Here is a 23,581-nt window from a genome sequence, read left to right as displayed (position 1 = left end):
CTACCGGAAGCGGAAGTCCCTTCAGTCTCTGCCGTTCGGGGTGTACGGGCTGCGGCGGAGAGGCGAGGCGAGGCGGGGCAGGGCAGGCTCCGCCGCCCCTTTCGGCCCCGGTTGTGTTCTCCTCGGCGGGGCCTTCCCCCTCGCCTCCGCCATGCACCCCGTTTTCCAGAGCAGCCGGCGCGACTTCACTTTCGGGCCGTGGAAGCTGAGCGCCGCCCGGACGCACATTATGAAGTCGGCGCAGGCCGAGAGGTGGGGCGGGCTTGGGGACGGACCGGGGCCGGGGGGGACGGACCGGGGCGGGGGGCGGACGGACACGGACGCGGGACCTGCCAGGGCGCGGGGAGGAGCCCCCGCGGGGCTGGGACCTCACTCTCTGACAGCGAGGGGTTTGGGGGCCCTTTGTCACCTTGCGCAAGAAATAAATGACGTTCCCTGGGCGGGGGAGACGCAGTTTAGTCCAGTAGCTCGGGAGGGTTTTGTTCCCCCTCTTGCTGCGAGGGTGAGCTTGATTCTTTGGCTTGAGAAACCGGGACGATTTGGGTTTCAGGTGGTTTCCAGAACTTCGTTTTTAATGATTGCTAATGGTTTTGGAGATCTAGACCTCTGTGAACTGACACCTGCTAATTAGAAGCCTGTTTTTCTTAATTACTTTCTAATGGTGATTAAGGTTCTTTTAAATGTGGTCCACAGACTCGCATAAGCTATTTCATGGTAACAGCTATTTTAAGATAGTGGTTTTCATTAAAAATTTATTATTTGTTCTCTCCTTGTAGTAGTAATTTCTACTGCTGTCAAACTGTTGGAGGAAATGCTCCTGTGTCAGCATCAAGTTCTTAAGTCAAGTTTACTAATGTGGAACTGAACACTTCAGCTGTGTAGTGCCATAGCTGACCTTGGTGGCAGTTGAATTTGATGGGTGCTTCTTGGTTTCAGTTTCTGGAATACATACACAGAAATCTTATTAGTCTTGTTAAATGCATCTTTGTTCATATTGCTTTTAGCTTTTTGGAGACTAATTTGTTTGATAAAGTCCCATGTCTTGAAACATTATGCTTTTTTTTCTTAATTATAGTAAACTATGTAAATGTTAGGTTTTGTAACATAACAGCTTGATACTGATTGGGTTTTTTTAAACTGGATATCTGCCTTAAAACAGGTAAAAACTATGTTCCTTCCTCCATCTTTATCCGATGTTCAATGCCTAAAATAGTCCTCTCAAACTGCTTCTGACTAATGGTCCTTTAGTTTTTGCAGTTACAGGCAAGAAAATTTGAATCCTGTGACTTAGTAATTTTTCTGTAATGAGGATTCAACATCCAGCTAAGCTGTACCTGTGTCCTGCAGGGGAAGGAGGGCTATTACTAGAGTATCCCATTTTTACAGCACGTTTGTGAAGACTTATTTTGTAGGATGCTACCTCTTAAAAATTAAGATCTTTATTCTTGAGATCAGGAGGATGTTAACTCTCTTCATTATCTGTGAACAAGAGAGAGACTTGAACTGCCAGTCTAGAAGCCAGATTGCCTGCTGTACTCATCTTCTGATCTATTCAGTTTCTTTAACTGTAGCTATTTTAAAATAAACAGTCACCTCTGTAATTTTCAGAAATTACTTTTATCTGTTTAGATGTCTTTGAAGGACACACAGTTTTTTAGAATGTGTTGAAAAAGGCTGAAAAGTAAAGCTGCAAGAGCCACAACACAAGCTTGACAGAACATAGAAGATTTTGCAGGGTAGGGAGGAGAAGTCCAAAATTAGCTGTTTACCTGTAGGTCTTGGTACCCAGCATGAGATCTGCGAAACAGTTCCTCTACTTCAAATTTGAAGAGTCAAGAACTATGCAGTGCTTTTAGTCAGCATCCTTTTATAATGTATTTCACTTGGCATTTTGTTTTTCTTGCTTATTGTCCTCCTCAGAGGGAGGACTCCTCACACTCTTCCCCTGCTCCAGTGTGGTGTGCCTCCCACGGGAGACAGTCCTCCATGAACTCCAACACAAGTCCTTCCCACGGGCTGCAGTCCTTCGTGAACTTCTCCAGTGTGGGTCCCTTCCACGGCATGCAGTGCTTCAGTCACAGACTGCACCAGCCCGGGCTTCCCACAGGGTCACAGATCTCCTTCGGGCACATCCACCTGCTCCGGCCTGGGGTCCTCCACAGGCTGCAGGTGGAGATCTGCTCCCCCCGTGGACCTCCCTGGGCTGCAGGGGGACAGCCTGCCTCACCATGGTCTTCCCCATGGGCTGCAGGGGAATCTCTGCTCTGGTGCCTGGAGCACCTCCTCTCCCTCCTTCTTCACTGACCTTGGTGCCTGCAGGATTGTTTCTCTCGCATATTCTCGCTCCTCTCTCTGGCTGCTGTTTCTGTTGCACAGCAACTTTTCACCCTTCTTAAATCTGCTATCCCAGAGGCACTACCACCATCGCTGATGGGCTTGGCCTTGGCCAGCAGTGGGTCCATCTTGGAGCCAGCTGGCACTGGCTTTGTCAGACATGGGGGAAGCTTCTAGCAGCTTCTCACAGAAGCCACCCCTATAGCTCCCCCACTACCAAAACCTTGCCACGCAAACCCAATGGGATGGTTTGAGATTTTCTGCGGGGATCATGCTTATTTGGTTCATGCAATACTTTGTTCAGTTAGGTCTGTGGCTATGGCTGTGGCTTTCGTGCTTAAGGTTACAAATACCAGTATGTATCCTCTGCCAGCTTGGGAAAGTAGTAGAGCACAAGCAGTGTCTTCTGCACTTTTCACATACTCTGCCAGGGTTGTTTTTAGCCCCTTTTTGTAGGCTTCTAAATTTGGAGGTATGGACTACTGTCTAGTGAACTTAAACTTGCTGACAATGAGTGCTTGTTCCTAAAACTTTTCAGCCACCTGCCAAAGTCGTTCATGGATCATCCAGGAATTTGCTACAACAGGTTGAAATCTGCTGCTTCATGCATATCAGATTTTTTTTGCTTCCTCATGTATGAGACTTTCGTATGAGCCTGATGGAGAAGGAATGTTTTAGGAATACTTATGTGGTGGAGAACTCTGCAATTCATGTCAAATGATTAAACTGGGAAAACAACAACGTTTTGCAGAACATACTGGTAATGTGTCTTGTAAAATACCATGGTCTAAAGAATACTTATTCCAAAACAAGGACTGCTTTCACTGAACTATAGCTGACTGATCTCTCTTCATGGGACTTTTATTTTTCTGTGCAGATTGGCCGATGAATTACACATGCCTTCCCTGCCAGAGATGATGTTTGGTGACAATATCCTCAGAATACAGCATGATCGTGGTTTTGGAATTGAGTTCAATGCAACAGATGCTTTAAAATGTGTCAATAATTGTCAAGGTATGATCAAAGTGGCTTGTGCAGAGGAGTGGCAAGAGAGCAGGTACAGTATTTTATCACCAGTGGGCAAGTATTGGTGTGTTGTGAAACTGTCATAAAGTAGTTAAAAGAACAGACTGAACTCTTGAAGACCATGTTGCATTTGGTTCTACCATAGAAACAACATGTGATCACAGAAGTCACTTAGCTTTTCTTTGCCATGATCATCCTATCTGTGAAATTGGGCCAACTGCATTTTTCAGACGTCTTGGCTTTCTTAATATAAACTACAAGTTTAACATGGCTTAATGCTCTTTCTGTTTATTCAAACTCGAGCATTACAAGATTGTATTGTGTGGTGTTGCAAAGTGCAAAATGCTGTACGTGTTCAAAATCTTAGCTTTAGGAATATAGCAGAACCATTACCATGCATGAGAACTAATTGTACTGTATTTACAAGGATTTACCAAATTAGTTGCAGAGCACTTAGAAATAAAGCACAGAGAGAAATCAAAGCTGTTATGAAAACTAAGGCAAATAGCAGTGTTAATGATTGCTGTGTGTTATCAGCAGATTGCTTTCTGCCTACTTAAAGAAAAAATAATGAAATAGAAATTTTTCAACAACATTGAACTAAAATCTTTATTTTGACTCATAGGACTGAGATAGTGTTAGCACAGGAATCCTGGTAACGGTTTTCTAATTTATTATGGAAACATGCTATGAAAGAAGCAGTACTGTATGATGAAGTCTTGACATCGTCATTGCAGCCCAGACAATGCTGCTGTTTTTCTTGAAGAGCGTGGGAATCGTAATACATAATCTTATGTGCGGTTGTAATTTTTTAAGAATTACTACAAAGCACGCTGTTTTCTCTTTCACTTCTTGAGGAGTGAGACTGAGCACACTAAGGAAGTTGTCAAGCCATACGATTGGACTTACACAACAGACTACAAAGGAACGTTGCTGGGAGATACTGCAACGTTAAAGGTAACCATTTTCTCCTTGTTTAATGCTGATTGTGTATTGTTTCAGTCAAACAAACACTTTTTTTTCTTTAAAGCTGTCATTTACCTTTCAATAGCCTTCTGTAAAATCTTTCATGTTTCATAGTTTCTGACTTCAAAGTACAGTTTGGGCTTTTCATGTCTCTCAGCATGTTTTTCTAGTCAATCATGGCTTATTTTAATAACTGGGTGGTGTTTTTTAAAGCATTTTAGGATTATATAAAGAGGTGCCATTGTGTCCCTTAGTGAGGACTTACTCAGAGAGTAAAGCACATGGGATCTTCAGCACTTGCTGGATGCCCCTCTGAAGCCCTGAGCTCCTCGCACACAACAGAACTACCAGCTGTGAAATTCTTTAGTACCTTTACTCTGTGTTGCTTGCCTGTTTGTCTAAGCAGATGTGTAGATCTGGCTGCCTTCAATGGCTTTTGTTTTTCTGCAACAGTAACTCCTCATATTTAAACTCACAGGCCCTCCCTTGTCTTTGTTTACTTTAAAATAAGACTGAAGTTCCCAGCTTCTCTTTACTCTATACAGGTTGCTTGCTACTAAGCAGATAACCCATATTAATTTACTAGGGTTGCGTTAGTTATAGGTCACTTGAGTTATTCTGGAATTGAAAGTGTGGTATAGAAATAAACGATGTCTTGTTGGCCTGTAGTCTTTAGGCAGCAGAAGTGTATGAGTGTATATGGAGACCATGAGATGGAAAACATATAGGTACTTGATTTCCATGGAAATGCTTTATTAGAATCCTGTTCAGTGTTTGTAGTGTGCTAGAGATACTAAATGCATGGAATCCTGTTTATAACCCAGAACTTCTCATTTGTATGTTAAACATTAGGCATCTTCAAATATTTTGAAATACAGAAAGTGAGCAGAATTGTTTGCAGCTGAAACCCTACTGAGCCTGTGCTCAGAGGGAAGTTTATTCAGAATTTTCCACTCTTGGTTTTTGCTTTGATTGATGTTTCCTCTTGGAAACTTTGGGTTTAATTATAACTTTTTCTCTTAGAAATTTGGGATGTTTTAAGTTTAGTGCTCTAAAAACTTTTTCCTTTCTAAAATGAGCAATTGTGGTATTTAAAAGGTCAGGGCAAACTTTATGTAGTTTGGCAACAAATTAATAGGCTAACTGTTCTTAATCTTTTTCTTTAGGTTGTTCCTACAACAGAACACATAAATACAGAGAAATTGAAAGCTAGGGAACAAATTATGTTTTTTGAAGAAGTACTTCTGTTTGAAGACGAACTTCATGATCATGGAGTATCAAGTTTGAGTGTAAAAATAGTGAGTAGTGAGAGGTGTATACAAGATGCTTGGTGACTCAGTTGGCTAATACATGCAAAATGCAGTCACTTTTTTCTTGTTCCTTCTGGGATTTAAGTTTAAAATGCAAAGTTCTTTATCCTCGCTTTTAGAAATATAGTCTTACTGGAAACTATGTTGTCTAGAAGTCTTTCTGTCAGTTGCTTCAGGGAACAATCTTTTCTCTCTTTCTGCATCCTGCTTAGGAATCTTTTGAGACACTGTCTGCCCTGCTGCCCAATGATAGCTGTAGCATATCAACAGCCCGAATTTTGACTTTACTACTGAAAGCTCCTCATACTATATTTCATTGTGAATATCTGATGCAGATAAGTGCATACTTGAAGTAAAACTTTGTAATGTGCTGAATGGAACATCTTTATTTTTGCAGAGAGTTATGCCTTCCAGCTTTTTTGTGCTGTTGAGGTTTTTCTTGCGAGTTGATGGGGTACTTATCAGGATGAATGATACAAGGCTTCATCATGAGGTAAACCCTTACTTGCCATCATGAATATTTTACAGATGCCCCTTTGCCATGTTACTTTCAGAGAAGACCTGCTGATAGTCCTGTAATTTAATTCTGGTGTTTGGGGGCATAGAGGATACCTGAGCTGAACTTTGAAGTGTGTTTTTTTGTTGTGGTGCTGAAGTAGCAACCAAGTGCTGGATGCCATGGGGCTAGGTACTGTATGAGAGCAGAGTAGGCTACCCCTCATGTGATGTACTAATTTAAATACATTTGACAGATGCTGATTAGACGAAGTACAAGAGGAAAAATGGGCAACAGTAAATGGTGTGATACTGTTCTTACCCTCGTCTCCAAGTAAATGTTATTTGGCTTGTCTAATACATGACTGCAAGTCTTAACTTCCAAATAAGTGTCCATACTACATTGAGTTCTAGTATTTCATAAATAATACAGAACGTAACAGTGGTGGTTTGTTTATTTTGTCCAGCTATATTCATACTGATGTAGGAGTTCTAGCTGAGTAAAGATTAACAAGCATAGTCAGTCGTAGATTTTATTTTTTTTTCGTGCATGCACACAGAAAGGTGATGTTTGGGAAAGAAAACATTGCTGAACATCTTTCTCTGTCTTCGTGAATTTGAACGTATGTTTCTGCTCTCAGGTGAAAAATCTGTGGTCAACCAAATTCAAATGCTTACTAAATTCAATGTATTTAAATGCTCATTTTGCACTAATACTAGATGATAATTTTGTAATTAATTTTTGCCATTTTTTTTCCCATTAGGCTGACAAGGCCTACATGTTGCGAGAATATACATCCAGAGAAAGCAAAATATCAAGTTTAAAGGTATTGCATTTTTTAAAATTTTTTTGGGTTTTTTTTTTCTGTCTACTTTTGAAATTTGTTTTATGGTCAGCATAGAAGATACTGTGTCTGTAAGTAATTTTTTTGTTAGGTTTGGAATTGATACAGAGGAAAAACCTTATGCTTATGCAACATTTATTTTGGTGATTTCAGAGCAGATTTGCATTTGTAAATGCTCAGATCACGTGACAAGATACAGGATTGGGTTACTTTTTCTACTTTTGCATTAACAAGATTTAAAAATTATTTTTCATAGAACTGTTCAGCCACAAAATCAGGTAGTCCATGTCCCATGATGCTAAATTCAGGGCTGGTTGTATGTTTGCAAGTAGTATTAGGGGTTAAGATCTGTTTGGTAATAGACGCATTCAGTTTTTCTGCAATAAGTTTAATAGCCCACCTTAAAACTCCAGTAACGGCTCAGAATGTTTTGTGGCACGTTTGGAGTTGCAGCTGTTGATTTTTATTCTTGACCCAACACCTGATCTTGGGTATTCTTGTCACTTTCCTTCTCCCTTGTTTTTCCTTCACTGGTAAAAAGTGGCTAACGTGTTACTAACCTTCTGAGGGTCTGAGCATTTTGGCAAAATGCTTTTGTTTTTGAGGAAAGGGGCACTGTATCATTTCTTACAACATGTGATCCCTATAAACAGGACTAAATCCAGACGTGAGCTTTTTTGATGGTTTTGTGGGTTTTGAAATATAAATCAGTGATGTAGGTTTTACTTCATCTCATGTTTAAAAATTATCATCTATGTTAAATATTTTTTACTGCCTCTTGTTATGGAGAGCAAATGCATATGGCTTTTCAGTTCCCTAGATCAGCTTGCACAGGTAAAGCAAAAAAAAATTCCTGCTTCACTTAGGTTTGAAATAATTGGAACAGCAGTATGATTCCTTGCAAGTTAGGGGTAGCCAAAATACAGGTTGCATTTGAATGGCCCTGGATACATTTCTTAAAGAATGTTAGAAAGTTCAAAGGTGGTTTGCTCAGTATATGTTGGGGTTTTTTTCATCAAATGTCTTGTATGTGATGACATTAAGTTGTCTCCAGGAATGTTCAGAGAAAGATATTGATTAACATAATGAAACCACCTAATTTTTAGTGGGCATGGTTGATGTTTGGACTCGATGATCTTGAAGGTCTTTTCCAACCTAAATGATTCTGTGATTCTATGATTTCTTCAAATATGAAATTAAAATCCAGGGAGGTTTAGTATTTCACCTAAATGTCTGTGGTAGACTTCATAAAACTAAGATACGTGTTGAGGTGTATCAATTATCAATATCTAAATCTGAGCAGCTCCAAGTGAATATATTGCAATGGCTTCAAGACATTAACCGTGGGATCCCTTGTGGCCATCCTAGTCTCATCTAGAACTAGAACCTCAAGAAGACTGTTTGTTGCATTCAAATGATAAATATATTTTTTTAAAACATAGTAGCAGGTCATGAATGTCTCTGATTTTCTTGTGCTTTTGTAATGAGCTGCTTAAAAACATTAAATACCTTTCCTTAGCCTATTGATCAAGGAGTGAAAGACTGTATGTACATTTGAAGTTATAAGGTAAATTCTAATAATCATATCTGACTTCAGGTGTTTAAATTGGGTAAATTGTAGACTAATTTTCTGTAAAAGTTTGGGTTTGGAATACTTCTTTTTTTCTCCTCCTTGCTTCTTAGCACGTTCCACCTTCCCTGTTCACGGAACCTAACGAGATCTCTCAGTATCTACCCGTAAAGGAGACAATCTGTGAAAAACTAGAATTCCCAGAGAAGCTGGAGCCAAAAGCAGAAGCATCACTGGAAACCACGTGTGTTAAGTCTAAATAAATGTGACTTTATATGGACTTGAAGTAGGCTGGAGATAATGTGATCGTGTAACCATTGCCACGGGGGGCGGTTTCACTACTAGTGGAATAAAGAATTTGGCTAATTTTTCTGTAGCCCTGAGAGAAAACATTTTAAGCAGGTTTTGCTAATGGTGTTTTTTGTTTGGTTTTTTTTTTCAACCTGTATCTGGAGTTAATGATAGGCTGGTCGTGAGTTATAATTTTCAATGGCATTGGAGAGAGACTCACGATTAAGAATGTGGGTTCTGTTTAGTTCACTGGTTAGGCAGTATTGTCTGGACCCTCCACCACAAACACTTCTGTGCTGCTTCAGATACTAAGAGACTACTGGAGTCATAAAATAGGCATAATTTTATTTTTATTGAGAAATCATCCACAGTAAAAAAAAAAAAAAAAAAAAAGTTTTCCTCCGCATTTATTTTGCGCTGTCAGACCTAAACTAAACATTTTGCTTTGCTTCCCTACTATGAGCTGATAACCAACTAAGTTACTTTTTGGAGTCTCTGATCCAGATTCTAACTTAAGAATATTCATCTCATCTGAGGATAGGTTTAAGGAAGAAAAAAAAAAAATAATTGCATTTGTTGGACACTATATAGAGAAGCAAAATTACCTTATTTGTGAGGCATTAACTCCAGAGCAGGAGAAAAGCTGGAGGTTAACACACTGGTAAGTCTCTTCACAAATACTAGTTTAATCTGATGTTAGCCGGATTTCTTTAGGCAGTTCTGGAGACTATTACTTGGGGTTGGTATGCTGCTACAGTCACATACTATATTGGAAACGCATTGTACTGTATTGACCTTCTGTTAGATGTATTGGATGGTGCCCATGTATGATGGTTATACTGCCCTGACAGTCAAATTGCTAAATTGCAGAGTGGCTTAAGGCTGGGGTTTAAGGCTTAAGGATGGGTGTTTAGCCTCTGCTCCCTAAAGGATGCTGGTATTTGCAGTTTGAGAAACAAGATCCTATATAGCCTTAAAAGGATGCTAACATGTATTCCAGATACATCATTTTGGTTTATTTTTAAAATTCTTCGAGTTCAGATAATAATAGAAATGTGATCACATGTATAGTCATGGTTTTAACTCAACGCTTTGTGGATTAAACTTCAAATATTTGTATTGCTTTTGGAAATCCTAAATTATGTTAATGGTTTGGCCTAAGAATGGGGGAGCTAAACAGACTTGGCTAGGTTTACTGCTCCCACTCAAGTGCAAGAAGCAAATGACTGTAGCAAAAAGCAGGCCTTGTGGTTTAAGGTGATGGCAGATAAGAATGTGTACACATCCTGATGTCTTGGAGTTTTTGTTTAAAAATCTTCATATTCTACGCTGCATGGCTTAATAGAAACAACCCATCTCAAAACCTGGTACTTAACCAGGTCTTTTGAGAAATGGTTTTCACTTAGAGAAGACCCTGACATTTTCAGAAAAAAGTCTACTGCTATCTAAGTGACTGTTTTCTTAAAAAACCCAAACACCACACTTTATTTCACTTTTGAGGCAGCCTGGTCTAATGAATTGATCATAACATTGAAAGGCAGGAACTAACTGCAGTTTTTCCTGTGTCACTGATTTACTCTAACCATGGGGAAGTCACCTCTCTGTGCCTCAGTTCCCTGTATGTAAAAATGAGAGTTAATACATGCCTAACGCACTGAAAGTCTGCGAGGATTATTTTGTAATAAGTTACTAATTAGAAATTTATTTTCCTGAATACACCTTCAGCCTTATCTTTGGAATCATTGGAAAGGATTACTGCAAAAAAATTTATGATCCATAGGATAAAATGAGTGAAGAAATTAAACAGTCTCTTGAAAGAGATTATCAGCCAGACATGATCTGGGTGAGTGAATTTATGGCCACTTTGAAATAGAGGTGAGGTCCTCTATATTTCCCATTACAGTCCTAAATTCTGTTGGCTTTTTTTCATCTTCCTGCACTTGTTTCCTAAAGATTTTAGTGTCGGGATGAAGAAAGGGCTGCAAATGAACGCAGCATGGAAGCGATCAAAATTCATTCAGTAGTAGAAGATTATTTAGGTCCACTCCGGTGGTAGAGGGATATGGGGAGAGAGTGAAAAGGAAGGGAACAACAAATGGGGGTGAAGAGATATTTTGCTGGTACAAGTAAATCATGGCACTTTTACTCTAAGCATATATTATTTTACATGCCTTAAAGGCTTATAAAAACTCACTTGAAAGCTGGTAGTGACTGAGAGGAGAGCTGATGTAGTACTAGCATGAAGGAAACTATATCTGCATTCATTAATTAAAATTATGATTTGGGTTTGGTCAGTGATGCTAATATTAAGCCTTATTAGGCTAAAATATAGGGGGGGGGGGGAGCCCGCAGAATTGACACCTAGCGTTGAAAAGGGTGCTCTGCATGTTTAGCTTATACTGTGTATTTTATCTTGTCCATCATACATACTAATTTGTGACCTGTTGATACAATTGTCTTGAATGGACTTGAATCCTGACTATATAGATATGTGATATCCATCTATTTTGGGTGCTGTGCATTTAAGTGGAACGAACACATGTGTTGGGGCAATCACAAGAACATGTTTAGGAAGTTACAGTTACTACAAAGTAAAACTTGGAGCACTTTGTGACTCTCTTACACCACATGGATTATCAAGAAGCAGCAGTATAAGCTCACTGGTACAAATTTTCCACAGAAAAGTACCACTTCGGATACATAATTTTAGGGGGAGGGAGTGGGGTGATTCTCCACCTGTTTTGTGGCAAGTTTAACGTGTCAGTTTATATTCTTTATTGTATGTCGCTAAATAAAATGTACCAAACATTTTATAGTTCTGTTTTTATCTGAGCAAAATAAACTGAAATAACTACTCATGCTGCTGAATTTTCCATGCTAGTAAGATGTTGCATCCATATGCCTTTGCCTGTTGTCAGACTGCTCTGGCTAGTGATGAAAGTAAGGTGAGACTTTTTCAGAACAGGGGAAGAGCCACAGTAGTTGAAGCAAAAAGAAATCTATATTACTCTTTCTGTGATCTTCACTATTGCCAAGTAATGGATTCAAAAGTGGTGGGAGGAGATAGGATACAACTAGACAAGTAAAACGGCCAGAGGGTGTGGACTCTTATTTTCTGTAGGCTGGAAAACACTAGGACAGTTTGGATGTCAGCTATCGTATGCTTGGAAGAGTAAGAAATGCCTGACTCGCAGGGAAAGTGGGAGTGTTTGCTGTCTCTTAAAAAAACCCAAACCAAACCTATAAATTACTATGAGGTCCTCTGTATTTCCCATTGCAGTCCTAAATTCTGTTGGCTTTTTTTCATCTTCCTGCACTTGTTTCCTAGAGATTTTAGTGTCAGGATGAAGGGGCTGCAAATGAATGCAGCACGGAAGTGATCAAAATTCATTTGGTAACAGAGGATTATTTAAGTCCGCTGCAGCAGTAGAGGGATATGGGGAAAGAATGAAAAGGAAGGGAGCAACAGATGTGGGTGAAGACGGTCTCTCTGCCTCACGAACCTGGGAATCGGTGCTAGGCTGGCCTGTCTCGGTCCCACGGATTCGGAGGGTGCTGGCCTGTCTCGGTCCCACGGATTCGGAGGGTGCTGGCCTGTCTCGGTCCCACGGATTCGGAGGGTTTGCAGCGCTGGAGTTCGTGCGCCCGCTCCACGAGAGCTGTCACCGGGCGGCTGGCGCGTCCGGCGGGGAGCACAGGCCCAGCTACGCCATTTCCAGGACCTTTCTCCCCTCGGCGTCCCTCACTCGACCTCCGTGGCGGCGGGGCACCTCAGGAGTCGGCGGCGGGCTGTGGGCTCGCCGCCACACGGCTGCTCGGGGCGCCTCCGGCCCTCCTCCCCCGCCGAGCCCGGCTGCCCCAAGGGGGGGGACTCACCGCCGCTTCGCCGCTCCTCAAGTCCGGGAGGCGGCCGGTCTGTCTCTCCCCTCTCGCCGCCGGGTGCCGTCCCGCCTCCCCCGCCCGGTGGACTACATCCCCCGGCAGCCTCCGCGCCGTCGCCGCTGGCCTTCATCTACCTGCCGAGCGCAGGTAGCCGCCGGCGGCGCGGGGCACGCCGGAGCTGGTAGTCCCTGAGGAGGGGAAGGGCAGTCCGGCCGTGCGTGAGGCAGAGCCGCTGGGGCGCGGGCCGAGGCGGGCGGCATGGACAAGCTCAAGCGAGTGCTGAGCGGCCGCGACGCGGAGGAGCCAAGCGGCCTGGCTGAGGTAACTAACGCTCGGCTCCCGCCCGCACCTGCCTCCCTGCCGGAGCCGGGGCGGCGGCGGGGGGAGGGCTGCGTGCCGGAGCCGGGGCGGCGGTTGCCGAGCGGCGGTAGGCGGGAGCGCAGCGGCGGGGGGCCCGGGCCGCCCCTCAGCGCCGCCGCCGTCCCTCCGTCGGCGGGACCGGCCTGCGCCGCCTCAGCCCGTCGTTGGGCCTCCGGTTCCCCGGGGCGGAGCCGGCCGGGGACGGCGGTTCGCCCTGGAGCCGCTCTACGGCCGTTTTCACTCGCGCTTAAAATCCCCCGCGTTTTACCCCGCGAGCAGCCGCCGCCCGTGGGGAGGGAGCCCTGGCTTCCGCGTTTTGCGAGGGGGGATGACTCGGTCTCCGGAATAAACCTGGGCCGGCCGGGCAGGGGCAGGCTGCTGGGTCCCGGGGGGGGCTGGCTGCCCCTCAGCAGCGCCCGCGCGTCCCGCGGGAGAGGGTGCGTGGGCACCGGGGGGGCCGTTTGCGCCAGGACGCGGTTTAGCAGCTTGGCAAGTAAATAATAACTTGCACCCGCTGTTTTCCTCCTCGTTTCCAGGTTATTGATGCGACTTCGTTAGGTTGGGGCACCAGAGTGAAAGGCTTCGTTGCTTGTTTTGCAATAGGATGCCTGTGCTCGCTCTTGGTAAGGACTTTTTGCTAGATCTCGCTTGAGTTTCAGGAGCCCCGATCGTTACAGCCTTGCTGAATGCTGTTGCTTGATTGTTGGGGTTTTTTTTTTTTGAACCTCTAGGAAGGCAGCTGACTCGGTTCTAGTTAGATGCAATGCACTAGCTCTTAACGAGAGTGCCAATAAATGCAATTTACTTCTGTGTGTGTGATTCTGCAGTTTGGGCTTAAGTTTTCCTAAGGCTTCTTTTGTGTTGTGACATTTCTTGGATATATTTCTCTTGGAATTTAAAAACGATATTAACTTTTTTCCCCCTTTCTGTCTCTAAATGTTTCTTCTTAGGGGAGTTGTCTGCTATGGGTACCAAAGAAAGGGCTGATCCTCTTTGCGGTGTTTTATACGCTGGGGAATATTGCATCTATTGGGAGGTAACAATCTTTATATACTAGTCCCCTAATAAAGATGAGAAACTAAAGCAGAATGATAGGTGAAGGTGCGTAAGTGGTAGAAACTGTTGCATTTGTGTGAAAAGATTTGCTTATGTCAATCATTCTCTTGTTGCTGAATTTTAAAGAAAAGCATTTCCCCCGTAGTGCCCTGAAATGGTGAAGTAAGTTTTTATTCTGTTTATTGTTATTAGCAATGCATTCAAGGGAAAAGTTACTCATCAATAAAGAAGAATCAAACTGATACTTTGAGCAGTGAGGTTTTTTGATTTTGTTGGGGTTTTCCCTCTCAAGATAAAAATAATTCTTTGCCATTTTGCATTTGGTAATGTTCTGTGTGCTTTGGTGAATGTATTTGGGGCAGTCTGTCTGTCAGGGCAGGCCTGTTGGATAAGCCTTCCTGGCCATTGATGTTCCTGAAGCACAGCCCCACTGACTTTGTGACAGACACAACCTTCTCTGATGGAGGAAACTTAACAAGATGTTAGAAAGCACAAGGAATGGTATGGGAAGTAATATAGTAATGAGGTGGAATAATATAGTATATGAGGCAGAAATACCACCTTAGATAAAACTTTCACCTTGTGTAATTCATGCAGTATCAATCACCAGGGCCCTAAATGAGGGCTGCAGATCTGGTAAGGGGTCAGAGAATGGATCCAGGCCTGAAAACAGTCCTCTATGTAGAGGATTTGGGCTGGATTACCTAGTAATCCACACAGAGCCTCCGTGGCTGGTGTTTTTGAAAAGCAGGTTAAAAAAGCATCTGTCAGGAATGATCTAACTGAAGCTGACCTTGACCTATGCTTCTAGCTTGATAGTTCTGCTCTGCTTATGTTAATTGTAACTGAACAAGTGTGAATAAAATGATAGAATAAATACCTTGCACAAAGAAAAGCAGGAATGGATTTTGTCTGATTGTATATGCCGTTTCTTTTGTTATGCAGCACTGATTACTACAACAACATAGTGTTCTGATGTCCCATATGACAGGAGACAATTTAACAAAATAACCCCCCTTTGTAAGGAATCTTGCCTAGTTTCACTTTTGCTTTTCTACCTCTGTGTTCATCTTGGGGTTTTTTTTTCACAGCACTCTTTTTCTTATGGGACCAATGAAACAATTGAAAAGGATGTTTGAGCCTACACGTTTGATTGCTACTATTGTTATGCTAGTAAGTATCAAAGGAACCAGTTTTTAACTCATGCTAACTTGTAAACAATTTCCATTGTAAAGTCCTTTCGTATACATCGATCTAATTATGTCTCAAGATGTGTTTGTAGGTGACTTTTTGGTTTGGTTTTTTTATTATTTTTTTTTTTTAAACATCAAACATCCTGCACATCTGCTGTAGTGGAAAGGTACGTGTAGCACCAGAAAACCATCTTCCATTTATGAAAGACTGAGCTGAAGCCAGGTTGTTAGGCTAAACGAGCATTAAGGGCCTGCGGCTGGCGTGTGTGAACCGTGCATATGCTTTTTTTAGGGTGCTTGAAGTCACATCATCAAATTTTCATGTTGCTTAGAAGATGGAAGATGGGAAGCTAGTTTTTAAAAAGTTGTATTATGGAAGTTTTTCAACATTCATTTTGCATAATTTTGTCTTTTTAGATTCTACCTGATTTGCTTTAAAGAGCTGTGTAGATATTTCTACCTTGATAAAATCGTCATTTCCTGACAAAGCAACTGGGGAATCTCTATGCCCACCTTGTATTAAAAATACAGAAATCAACCCAGTTGGCTGATAGCTTCAGGTTTTGAAACTTGTATGACGCAATGAATTTTCAAATTCAACATTCAACTGAAGTCAGCCCTTGGAATTATCTTCAGAAGATGGGAGTTCTGGCCAACCTTCTACTGGGGCAGGGAGGGGAAGGTGAAAATTGCTGTTAAGTTTCAGGCTCTCAACTGTTTGAAGTGCATGTGCTTTTTGTCTCTTCAACTTTTCCATTTTCTCTTTGAGAGTCTAAAATCTGGAAGGTGGTTTAACTTTCATGAAACTGTCCTCCCATTTTGAATATGAATGTCTTCAGAGCATTCGCTTGGCATCAGTGCTTCTTATTTTTAAACATTCAGAGAGGCTGCAGGCAACTGATAAGAGCTTGAGAAATTGACTGTGTATGCTCATGGATCAGCAGCAGGCAAGAAGCCTACTGTGTGGTGTGTTTTGTATGCATTTAGGATCCCTGGAGTCAGGAGAATGCCTGGAATGTTGTTCACTGGAATAAAGCCAGTTGTTAGATGTATGATGTAGAATTTAGATCAATATATAAATCACCACCTTAAAACTAATGGAAAAAACTACATTTAATGTCAATAATCATGGTTGAGGGGAAGCGTATGACTTCTTTGGCATGTGTTACTGTCTTGAATATGCAGTACTACATTTATATATTTTTTTTTTAAGTCAAGCAGAAAAACACATGTTATAATCTCTACTAGCACAATGGTACATGTGTATCAAAAGGCTGTTAGATGTTGATGGAGGAAGATCAAGTATCAGCATCTGTCATAGCTAAATGAGTTGTCGTGTCTTAAATTGAAAATGAAAACTTGAACTAAAAGGAGGCTCCTCTTAAAACTGAGAGTTAAAACAGAAAATAATTCAAAATGGCCTACTACCCCTCAAGATTTTAACTGTGTTGAAAAAAGAAAAAGTGCCAGTTTGAATGGCTGTGTTGGACTTTATACTAAACAGGAGAGCTAATAAGGAATAGCTGAAAGTTCTTAAAAGTGTGTTGTAGTTTTAATTGGTAAGAATTAAGTAATGACCTAACTTCAACCCCATGGTAACCTTGGGAATCAACGGGAAATGTGGCATGTACAGAAGCAGAGAAAGACTAGAGTTTTAACTGAAAAGTCTTACTTATGCAAAATGATGGAGCGTGATGTATACCTATGACACCAAGAAGTATGTGGGACGAAGTAGGGACCTCTTGCTCTTGTTCCTTTGAAGCCATAAAATTATTTTCTGGAGATATCAGGCTGATATTTCCTCATTGCTTTAATTCACTTCAGAAATGTAATAGCGAGAGCATTTTAAATACGGGGAACTCTTATGCAGGATTGGATAAAACTATGAAATGATGTAATCTGTTTCTGTCTCTGAAGGAACCCATTACAGTGTTACAACATCTATTAAAAACTGGAGCTGTTTCTATCTTTAATAGAAATTGTTTGTTTTCTTCTAGTTGTGTCTCATACTAACACTGTGTTCTGCTTTCTGGGTGAGTACTTGAGTCCTATATGTATATATAACTGGAGTATATTTTAAAACTAAGATTCTTACATTGTTGTCTCTGCTGTGTGTCTTCCCCCCCTTCCCCCTTCTCTCCTTCAGTGGCGTAAGGAAGGACTTGCGCTCCTTTTCTGCATCTTTCAGTTTTTTGCCTTGGCATGGTAAGTGATTACTTTCACACACACTCCATTTTCTATTGCACCTAACATCAGTAGCTGAATTGTGAGTGGATTTTGACCTTGCATGAGTTAGAGGGAAGGAGAATTTTTATCTCACCATTCCCCTAGAAGCAAGACAGTGCATCAGTGAGGAGCTGACTTGCTCCTGCTTCTTGGCTTCTCACACAACTTCAGAGGCTTTGGAGATGGAGCTCAGGGCTGCATTGCTGGGGGAAGTTCCTTTGAACGTGTTTAACTTGTGTGAGCTTTAAGTAAAACTGCATTTTTTTTCTTTCCCTTTGAAATCAACTTGTTGCTTGCTGTCTGGTATTCCTATTTTACACTGTCCTGAATTTGTCTTCTTAAAAGACCCAGATATGCAAATCAAATTCAGTGTCACTGTTCTTTAAGTTAACGTATGCTCTGTGTAACGTCACAGAAGTTGTACAGAAACTGATATGAAATCTAGCCAGCCCTCAAGACTAATCTTACCTGCCTATAGGCATTGGAGTGTGAAGAATATTGGGTGCAGGAGAACTGTGTTTAAAATGCTTCTACAATATGCCCTGTGATTTTTGCCGTAGGATTTCACAACCTGGCTGCAAGGATACTCATTCCTGTTGCTCACAAACTCAAAGCTTCATTTGGTTGTGCATCTTGCAGTTAACTTGTTCAGAGCATCAGAGGGGTTGTTCTTCTTGATTGTGACTAATAAAATCTGCCATGAAGAGTAACCTTAAAAATCTTTCTTCTTAGGTACAGCATTTCCTTCATACCATTTGCAAGGTAAGCTTCCCTACTCCCTTACTTTTTGTCATCTTGAGGTTTAATGATACAGAAGATTAGTTTATAGAAGCATTGTAATGTATGGCTTTAGAAGTTTTTTCATGATGGCGTTTTAGGGGGAGGAAATACAGGTAGTTAAACCTGAAAACAAAACTAAGCATCTTTTCTGGCAGGAGAACACAAATGTAACAAAATGAGAAGGCTTCCTATAAAAATATGTAAGTGTGCTGACCACATGCTAAACTTAAGGCTTGCCTTTGGAATGCCTAAATGTTGGTTCAAAATTCTGCTAGACAAGTGTCATCTTCTGTGTACTTTTTTTCCTGTTCTCTCCCATGAGCACTACTCTGTGTTTGAGCACACAGTTCTCTATCCTGCTCCATCAGCCCCACCCTTCTTCAGCGCGCCGCCTCCATATGAGCTTACAGGTGTCATTTCCATTGCAGTTGGGCAGGTGGACAGTGAGCAGACCCGCTTGTCTCTAATGCATTCATGTAGTCATGCTAATTATGTAAGCGCAATTAATACATGGTCAGCTGATCTTTAAAGTCCTCAGTGTCAGTGCAATAGCAGCATGGAATGAGTCTCATCAAGCAGCATAACTGATATTTTTTGTTTGTTTGTTTTTCTTTCTCCTGCCTGTAGGGATGCTGTGAAGAAATGTTTTTCGGTCTGTCTGTCCTAACAGGAATACTGGATGCTTCACAAAGTTCTAGGAAGTATAGTAGAACTATGTTAAGATCACTGTGTATGCATTTTTCTACTTCTGTCTTAAACATGTGCCTTTCAGCTTGTTGTTAGAAGCTCCTTGTGTTAAATCCAGTGTATGCAATTGCCTGGTTTTGTAAGCAATGGTGTCTGTAGGACAGGGTACTGGTGATCAAATGAAGTTCAGTCTGGCAGAAGAACTGCGCAAAGGTCCAGAATTTGTTATAATAATTCTTATGTAAAATCATGTATTTGTGTGGTTTTGCAAAAGTAACAAAGTAATACGTGAAGTCTGTAAAATGGAGACCTTGACTCTGATGGGACTATGCCAGTCTAGAGGATTTCTTTTTCAAGAAAAAGAAATCAGTTGGCAACTGATTTCTTACTGACAACTTGGTTTTTTTTAAATAGCATGTAGTCACTTAATCTTTGCACTATTTGCCTTGGATAATGGAATATTGGTATTCTTTCTTTTCCTGCCTTCCTTGCAAAATTTTAGGTTTATGAGACTGCTAAAAAATTTAATTCTGAATGAAAAGACTGTTTTGGAGTAAGTAAGAAATGTTTGCATCTTTAACAAAGTAGTTAATTTTCAGTTTAGACTGATGGTGTTTCCTTAAAATACATGAAAGTGACATTTTCATCTGTAAAAACTCGTTCCTGTAGGAAAAGCACTTGCAAAATAAGGTTGATAGAATTTTTTCAGCTGCCAGGAGCACGAGTTCTTTGCCTTGCCTACAGCTAATGGTAACACATACAAGGTAAGAAACTGAAATTTTCCACATGGAGCAAGGTGCTTCTCTTCTTCCCCAGCTGTAGCATAGGAGCAGTGCGAAGCTGAGGGCATGATAGGTAAGCAAAGGGAGAATTTATGTATGTCCTGTTTCAAAGGACAAACTCTGTTGATAAGGTGGAAGTGGGCTATTGTTTAAGCAGTCTGGGCTGGGGAGAAGACATTTTCTTCTGAACTTGTAAATAAGTTAACTCCAACATTCCTATTTTTTTTTAAGTGGGATCAGTTTCATTTCTCCTAAAGCTCTTGTATACACTAGTGAACTTCTGCTTTGAGGAGAAAGTACAATTTTCTATTGTATGTCTTAGCAAAGAAAGCGTGTCACAATCTAGCTGCCAGCTCCAAACAAAAGCTGAACAGTCAGTATCCAAATTCCAAGGGCACTCTACATTCTCTTTATCTTCTGAGCTATGTATAATCATTTACTCCCAAACCATTGCAGTGGTCAGTTGTTTAATATCTGCGCACAGATTCCCGCTTCTGCTGTGTGAGATACTGTTTAACTGCTTTCACCTTTCCACTTGACAAACTGTCTTGCTGGAGCCAGTGTCTATGAAGATGATTATCCAGTGGACTTTAGTATGAGCTGAAGCCTCTCTTCCTCCATCTACCAGGAATTTAGTCATTTAACAGTGCTGTGCTTGCATGGCAAGTGTATCCTTGACATGTAACACAAAGATTTTAATGTAGGAAAAACCTAGACCTACTTGGCAATAAAGTATAAGCCTACAGTGAAGCCAATAATTGTATGGATTCCAGAAAGTTACTAGAAACTGAGTTAATAGAAAATCTTAAACTTAAGTGTCCTTCCGATAATTCATAAAGCACAGTACCATCCTCCTGTTAGGATCCTCTAAAAAGAAGAAATATTCCCTTCTGAGGATGGTATGAAAAGGAAACTTTAACAGGCTTTGTGTGGATTCCAGCTGGCTAGAGTTACTGTTACAAAAGCATTTGAATGGAAAATGCCACCTTGAAAACATGGCACTGATACTGGGATGAAGCAATTATACAGGATGATGTTCAAGTGTTATGTCCCAGTGCTGCTTCCCCCACCCCCTCCCCACCCCCACCCCAGGATTTGGAAGTTAGTGTTGAAATAACTGGGTTGACTATTGTTTTTCTTGAAAGGAGGAATTAGTTAAATGCCCAAGAGAGACTGGGAATTAAAGAATACTGATACTTCTTTTCCCTGACTGATCTAAGACAAGTATCTAAACTGATGTGTGTCTTTTTTATCAGGGAGTAGGTTCAAACCCTAGTTTACATCTGTCAAAGGACCTGTGTTAGTCTTTTATTAGGACTTTGATAATGTTTACAGAATTCCTTTGTATAAGGGCAGTTTAAATGCAACCCTAATGCCTTTTACATTCCAGTATTTCTTTAGTTTTAACATCTCTGGATGTTCCTGGAAAATGCTACAAGTATAGCATGCATTATTTCTCCTTTGCCTCTCCAGGAAAGTTATGTTAACTTGGATCATCATCAGTTGACACAATGGAATTTGACTTCTGGGGTTCTTTTTTTGAATACTTCGGATTAGGAGTAAAAAACTTTTGCTTATTCCTTAACAAGCTTGTGCAGGATTTTGGTACCCTGACTCTCCAGCAGTTTGTCTAGAAGAACACTAGAATTGGGTATGTTGAATATCAGTTTTTCAACTTGCATACTAGCTAACTGGAACCTTTTTAGCTGACTGTTGTGAGCACAGCCACTTACTTAGAAGTAGGAAATTGAGGAAAGTACTAATAGATATGGTGTAAACTTAATGGATTCCCCCCTTCTTCCTTTTTAAAGCTGTACTTCCAGATCCACAGCCTTTTATTCAGTAAGAGAGAACAAATCTTTATTTAACTGCATAGCACATGAGGCTAAGTAATTGTGCCCTTAAAGGAAGGGAACCCAAGGGGAGATGGCAAAGACATAAGGATCACCAGAGTGCCATTAGGGTTTATGTTGCCTTTTGGTGTTGTATTCTGTTCCTGTGAAGGTCAGGCAGTGGGAGAGACTCATCGTATTCTTGCCAATATGTGAACATACTCAGGGTTTGTCATGTCTTCTATAAGCAGTTTTGATTTAAAATAACTCGTCTCTACCAGAACAAAACTCTTCAGATTCTTACTCGCTTATAAGTAGTTGTGTTCAGGCTATTGCCAAGCTTAGCAGCAAAAGATTTTTCCACTTTGTTAAAATACTTTATTTTATATGATTTTACATAATCGGGGAGTAAACTAGTATATGAACATTCCCTCTTCACCAGCCTCAATCTGAATTAGATTATACCATTTTTTTGTCATTAAAACTACTTTCTCTTAAGTTTTGATATCGTCAGCTTTGGTTATCTGCTTGGCAGGAAGCATGGTGGGCATTTCTGAAGCCCTCTCTAGCTTTGTATCTTAATGTCCTTCAAGGCAGGAATGTTTGTTCTATGCACTCTACTGCAAACAGAGATGTTTGTGTTTTAACTCAAAGCTCCTTCCTTCCCAAAGTCCTTGCTTAGTTGTCTATGGCATTTAATTCAAGGCTGACTTTCCTTAAGAAACTTGTATGATGTTGGATTCCCATCTTGGTAGGATTTGGTGTTCTACCAGAAAGTGCTTTTTGCCCAGCCTCACTGTCAACTTGCCTATCCACTTTTTTTTACTTTTTGCAGAACAGCTAACATAACCTTAACCAAGCAGCCTTAGTACGCAGTTCTAGCATGAAATGTGTATATCTGGGATCAGCTGACTTTACAGATACTGTAGAAAGGGAAACAGGGAGGGTGGTAGTCATCTGTTCCCAAAGTACTGAGATTTCATACATTAAACTGTGGGATTTTTTCGTGACTTCAAAGTTTTGCTCTATGTGATGAAGTCCATTGTGAATACTGGTACTATCTGAGACAGTTCTACAGTGATGATGTGAACAATTTCATCTTGTTTAGTATTTACAGTAATAAGACCGTTCATGAGCTGTTACAAAAACCAAGGAAGAAATTTCTGCACCAAGTTGAAATTCTTTTAAGAAGTCATGTTTTAAAAAAAGGAAGAGGCTTTTTGTGTGAATACTTACTGTGGAAGTTTGGGGGAGGGTGGAGACTCTGCTATGGGATGGCTTCCAGCTAGATGCAGGATGACAGGCTTGAATCAATCATGAATTGTGGGTAGATTGCATCTGGCCTCCAACGCATTTGGAGGCTCACGGCACTGTTGCCTATGTGCAGTCTGAAGTTTGTGTTCTGGGAACTGCCTTGTGGAGCAGTGCAGGCACTTGAAGCTCATCTGCTTCTGTTGTGTGCTAAGAGATTGAAAGAGCCTCTGAGTTTCTGAGAATGGTTCTTGCTTAGTTTTGATTAATCATGTTAACGAAAGATCACTGTTGCTATTGTAGACTCTCAAAACTGAGGAGGAGGATGATATTTAAATATGTTTGTCTTAAATACTGATGTTTACAACCATAGCAAATACTGCCCATGTAGGACAGAAAGCACAGAAATGGTATATTTTCTTAAAACCACGTGCCTCACTGTAATGTGACAACACTAAATTTTTTTAACAGCTGTGGAATTGTTTTGTAAAATAAACCCCAAACTCTCAGAAATTCTCCACAATGTTTTATACTGTCACTGATTGTTTGCTGTTGTGGTTTTTCTGTGTATTTACACTGTTTGATTTCTACTTTGATAAACATCTTTTTTCCTAAAAACTTTCTCTGTAATGAAGTGAAATCTTTACTTACACGTGCTGGGCTTTTTCTTTCAATAAAGTTGTCGTTGCATTAAA

General features: G+C 41.0%; 2 protein-coding genes across 4 annotated transcripts; both read left to right on the top strand.

Annotated features, from left to right (window-relative positions):
- Positions 1-4: 4 nt before the first annotated feature.
- Positions 5-11,693, top strand: TIPRL (TOR signaling pathway regulator). 2 transcript variants are annotated; one of them, XM_049824256.1, is made up of 8 exons: positions 183-252; positions 2,873-3,094; positions 3,212-3,391; positions 4,218-4,317; positions 5,493-5,624; positions 6,034-6,129; positions 6,896-6,958; positions 8,660-11,693. In XM_049824256.1, exons 3-8 carry the CDS (start codon positions 3,231-3,233, stop codon positions 8,807-8,809), a joined length of 702 nt encoding a protein of 233 aa, XP_049680213.1. In that variant the 5' UTR covers positions 183-252; positions 2,873-3,094; positions 3,212-3,230; the 3' UTR covers positions 8,810-11,693. The 2 variants fall into 2 exon arrangements, with proteins under 2 accessions (XP_049680212.1, XP_049680213.1); XM_049824255.1 differs by lacking the exon at positions 2,873-3,094 and having other exon boundaries at positions 5-252.
- Positions 11,694-11,782: 89 nt separating this feature from the next.
- SFT2D2 (SFT2 domain containing 2) lies at positions 11,783-23,581 on the top strand. Of its 2 annotated transcripts, XR_007508985.1 has the most exons (9): positions 11,783-13,040; positions 13,616-13,702; positions 14,030-14,115; positions 15,227-15,308; positions 17,326-17,361; positions 17,475-17,533; positions 18,287-18,316; positions 18,962-20,471; positions 21,402-23,581. XR_007508985.1 is itself a non-coding variant. In XM_049824257.1 (8 exons), exons 1-8 carry the CDS (start codon positions 12,978-12,980, stop codon positions 18,999-19,001), a joined length of 483 nt encoding a protein of 160 aa, XP_049680214.1. In that variant the 5' UTR covers positions 11,783-12,977; the 3' UTR covers positions 19,002-23,581. The 2 variants fall into 2 exon arrangements, 1 of the variants encoding a protein (XP_049680214.1); XM_049824257.1 differs by having other exon boundaries at positions 18,962-23,581.

This window comes from Accipiter gentilis, chromosome 21, assembly GCF_929443795.1.
Source record: "Accipiter gentilis chromosome 21, bAccGen1.1, whole genome shotgun sequence".
In the NCBI taxonomy this organism is placed as follows: domain Eukaryota; kingdom Metazoa; phylum Chordata; class Aves; order Accipitriformes; family Accipitridae; genus Astur; species Astur gentilis.
Note: the sequence above shows the minus strand (reverse complement) of the source record. Positions and strands in the feature narration are given on the sequence as shown.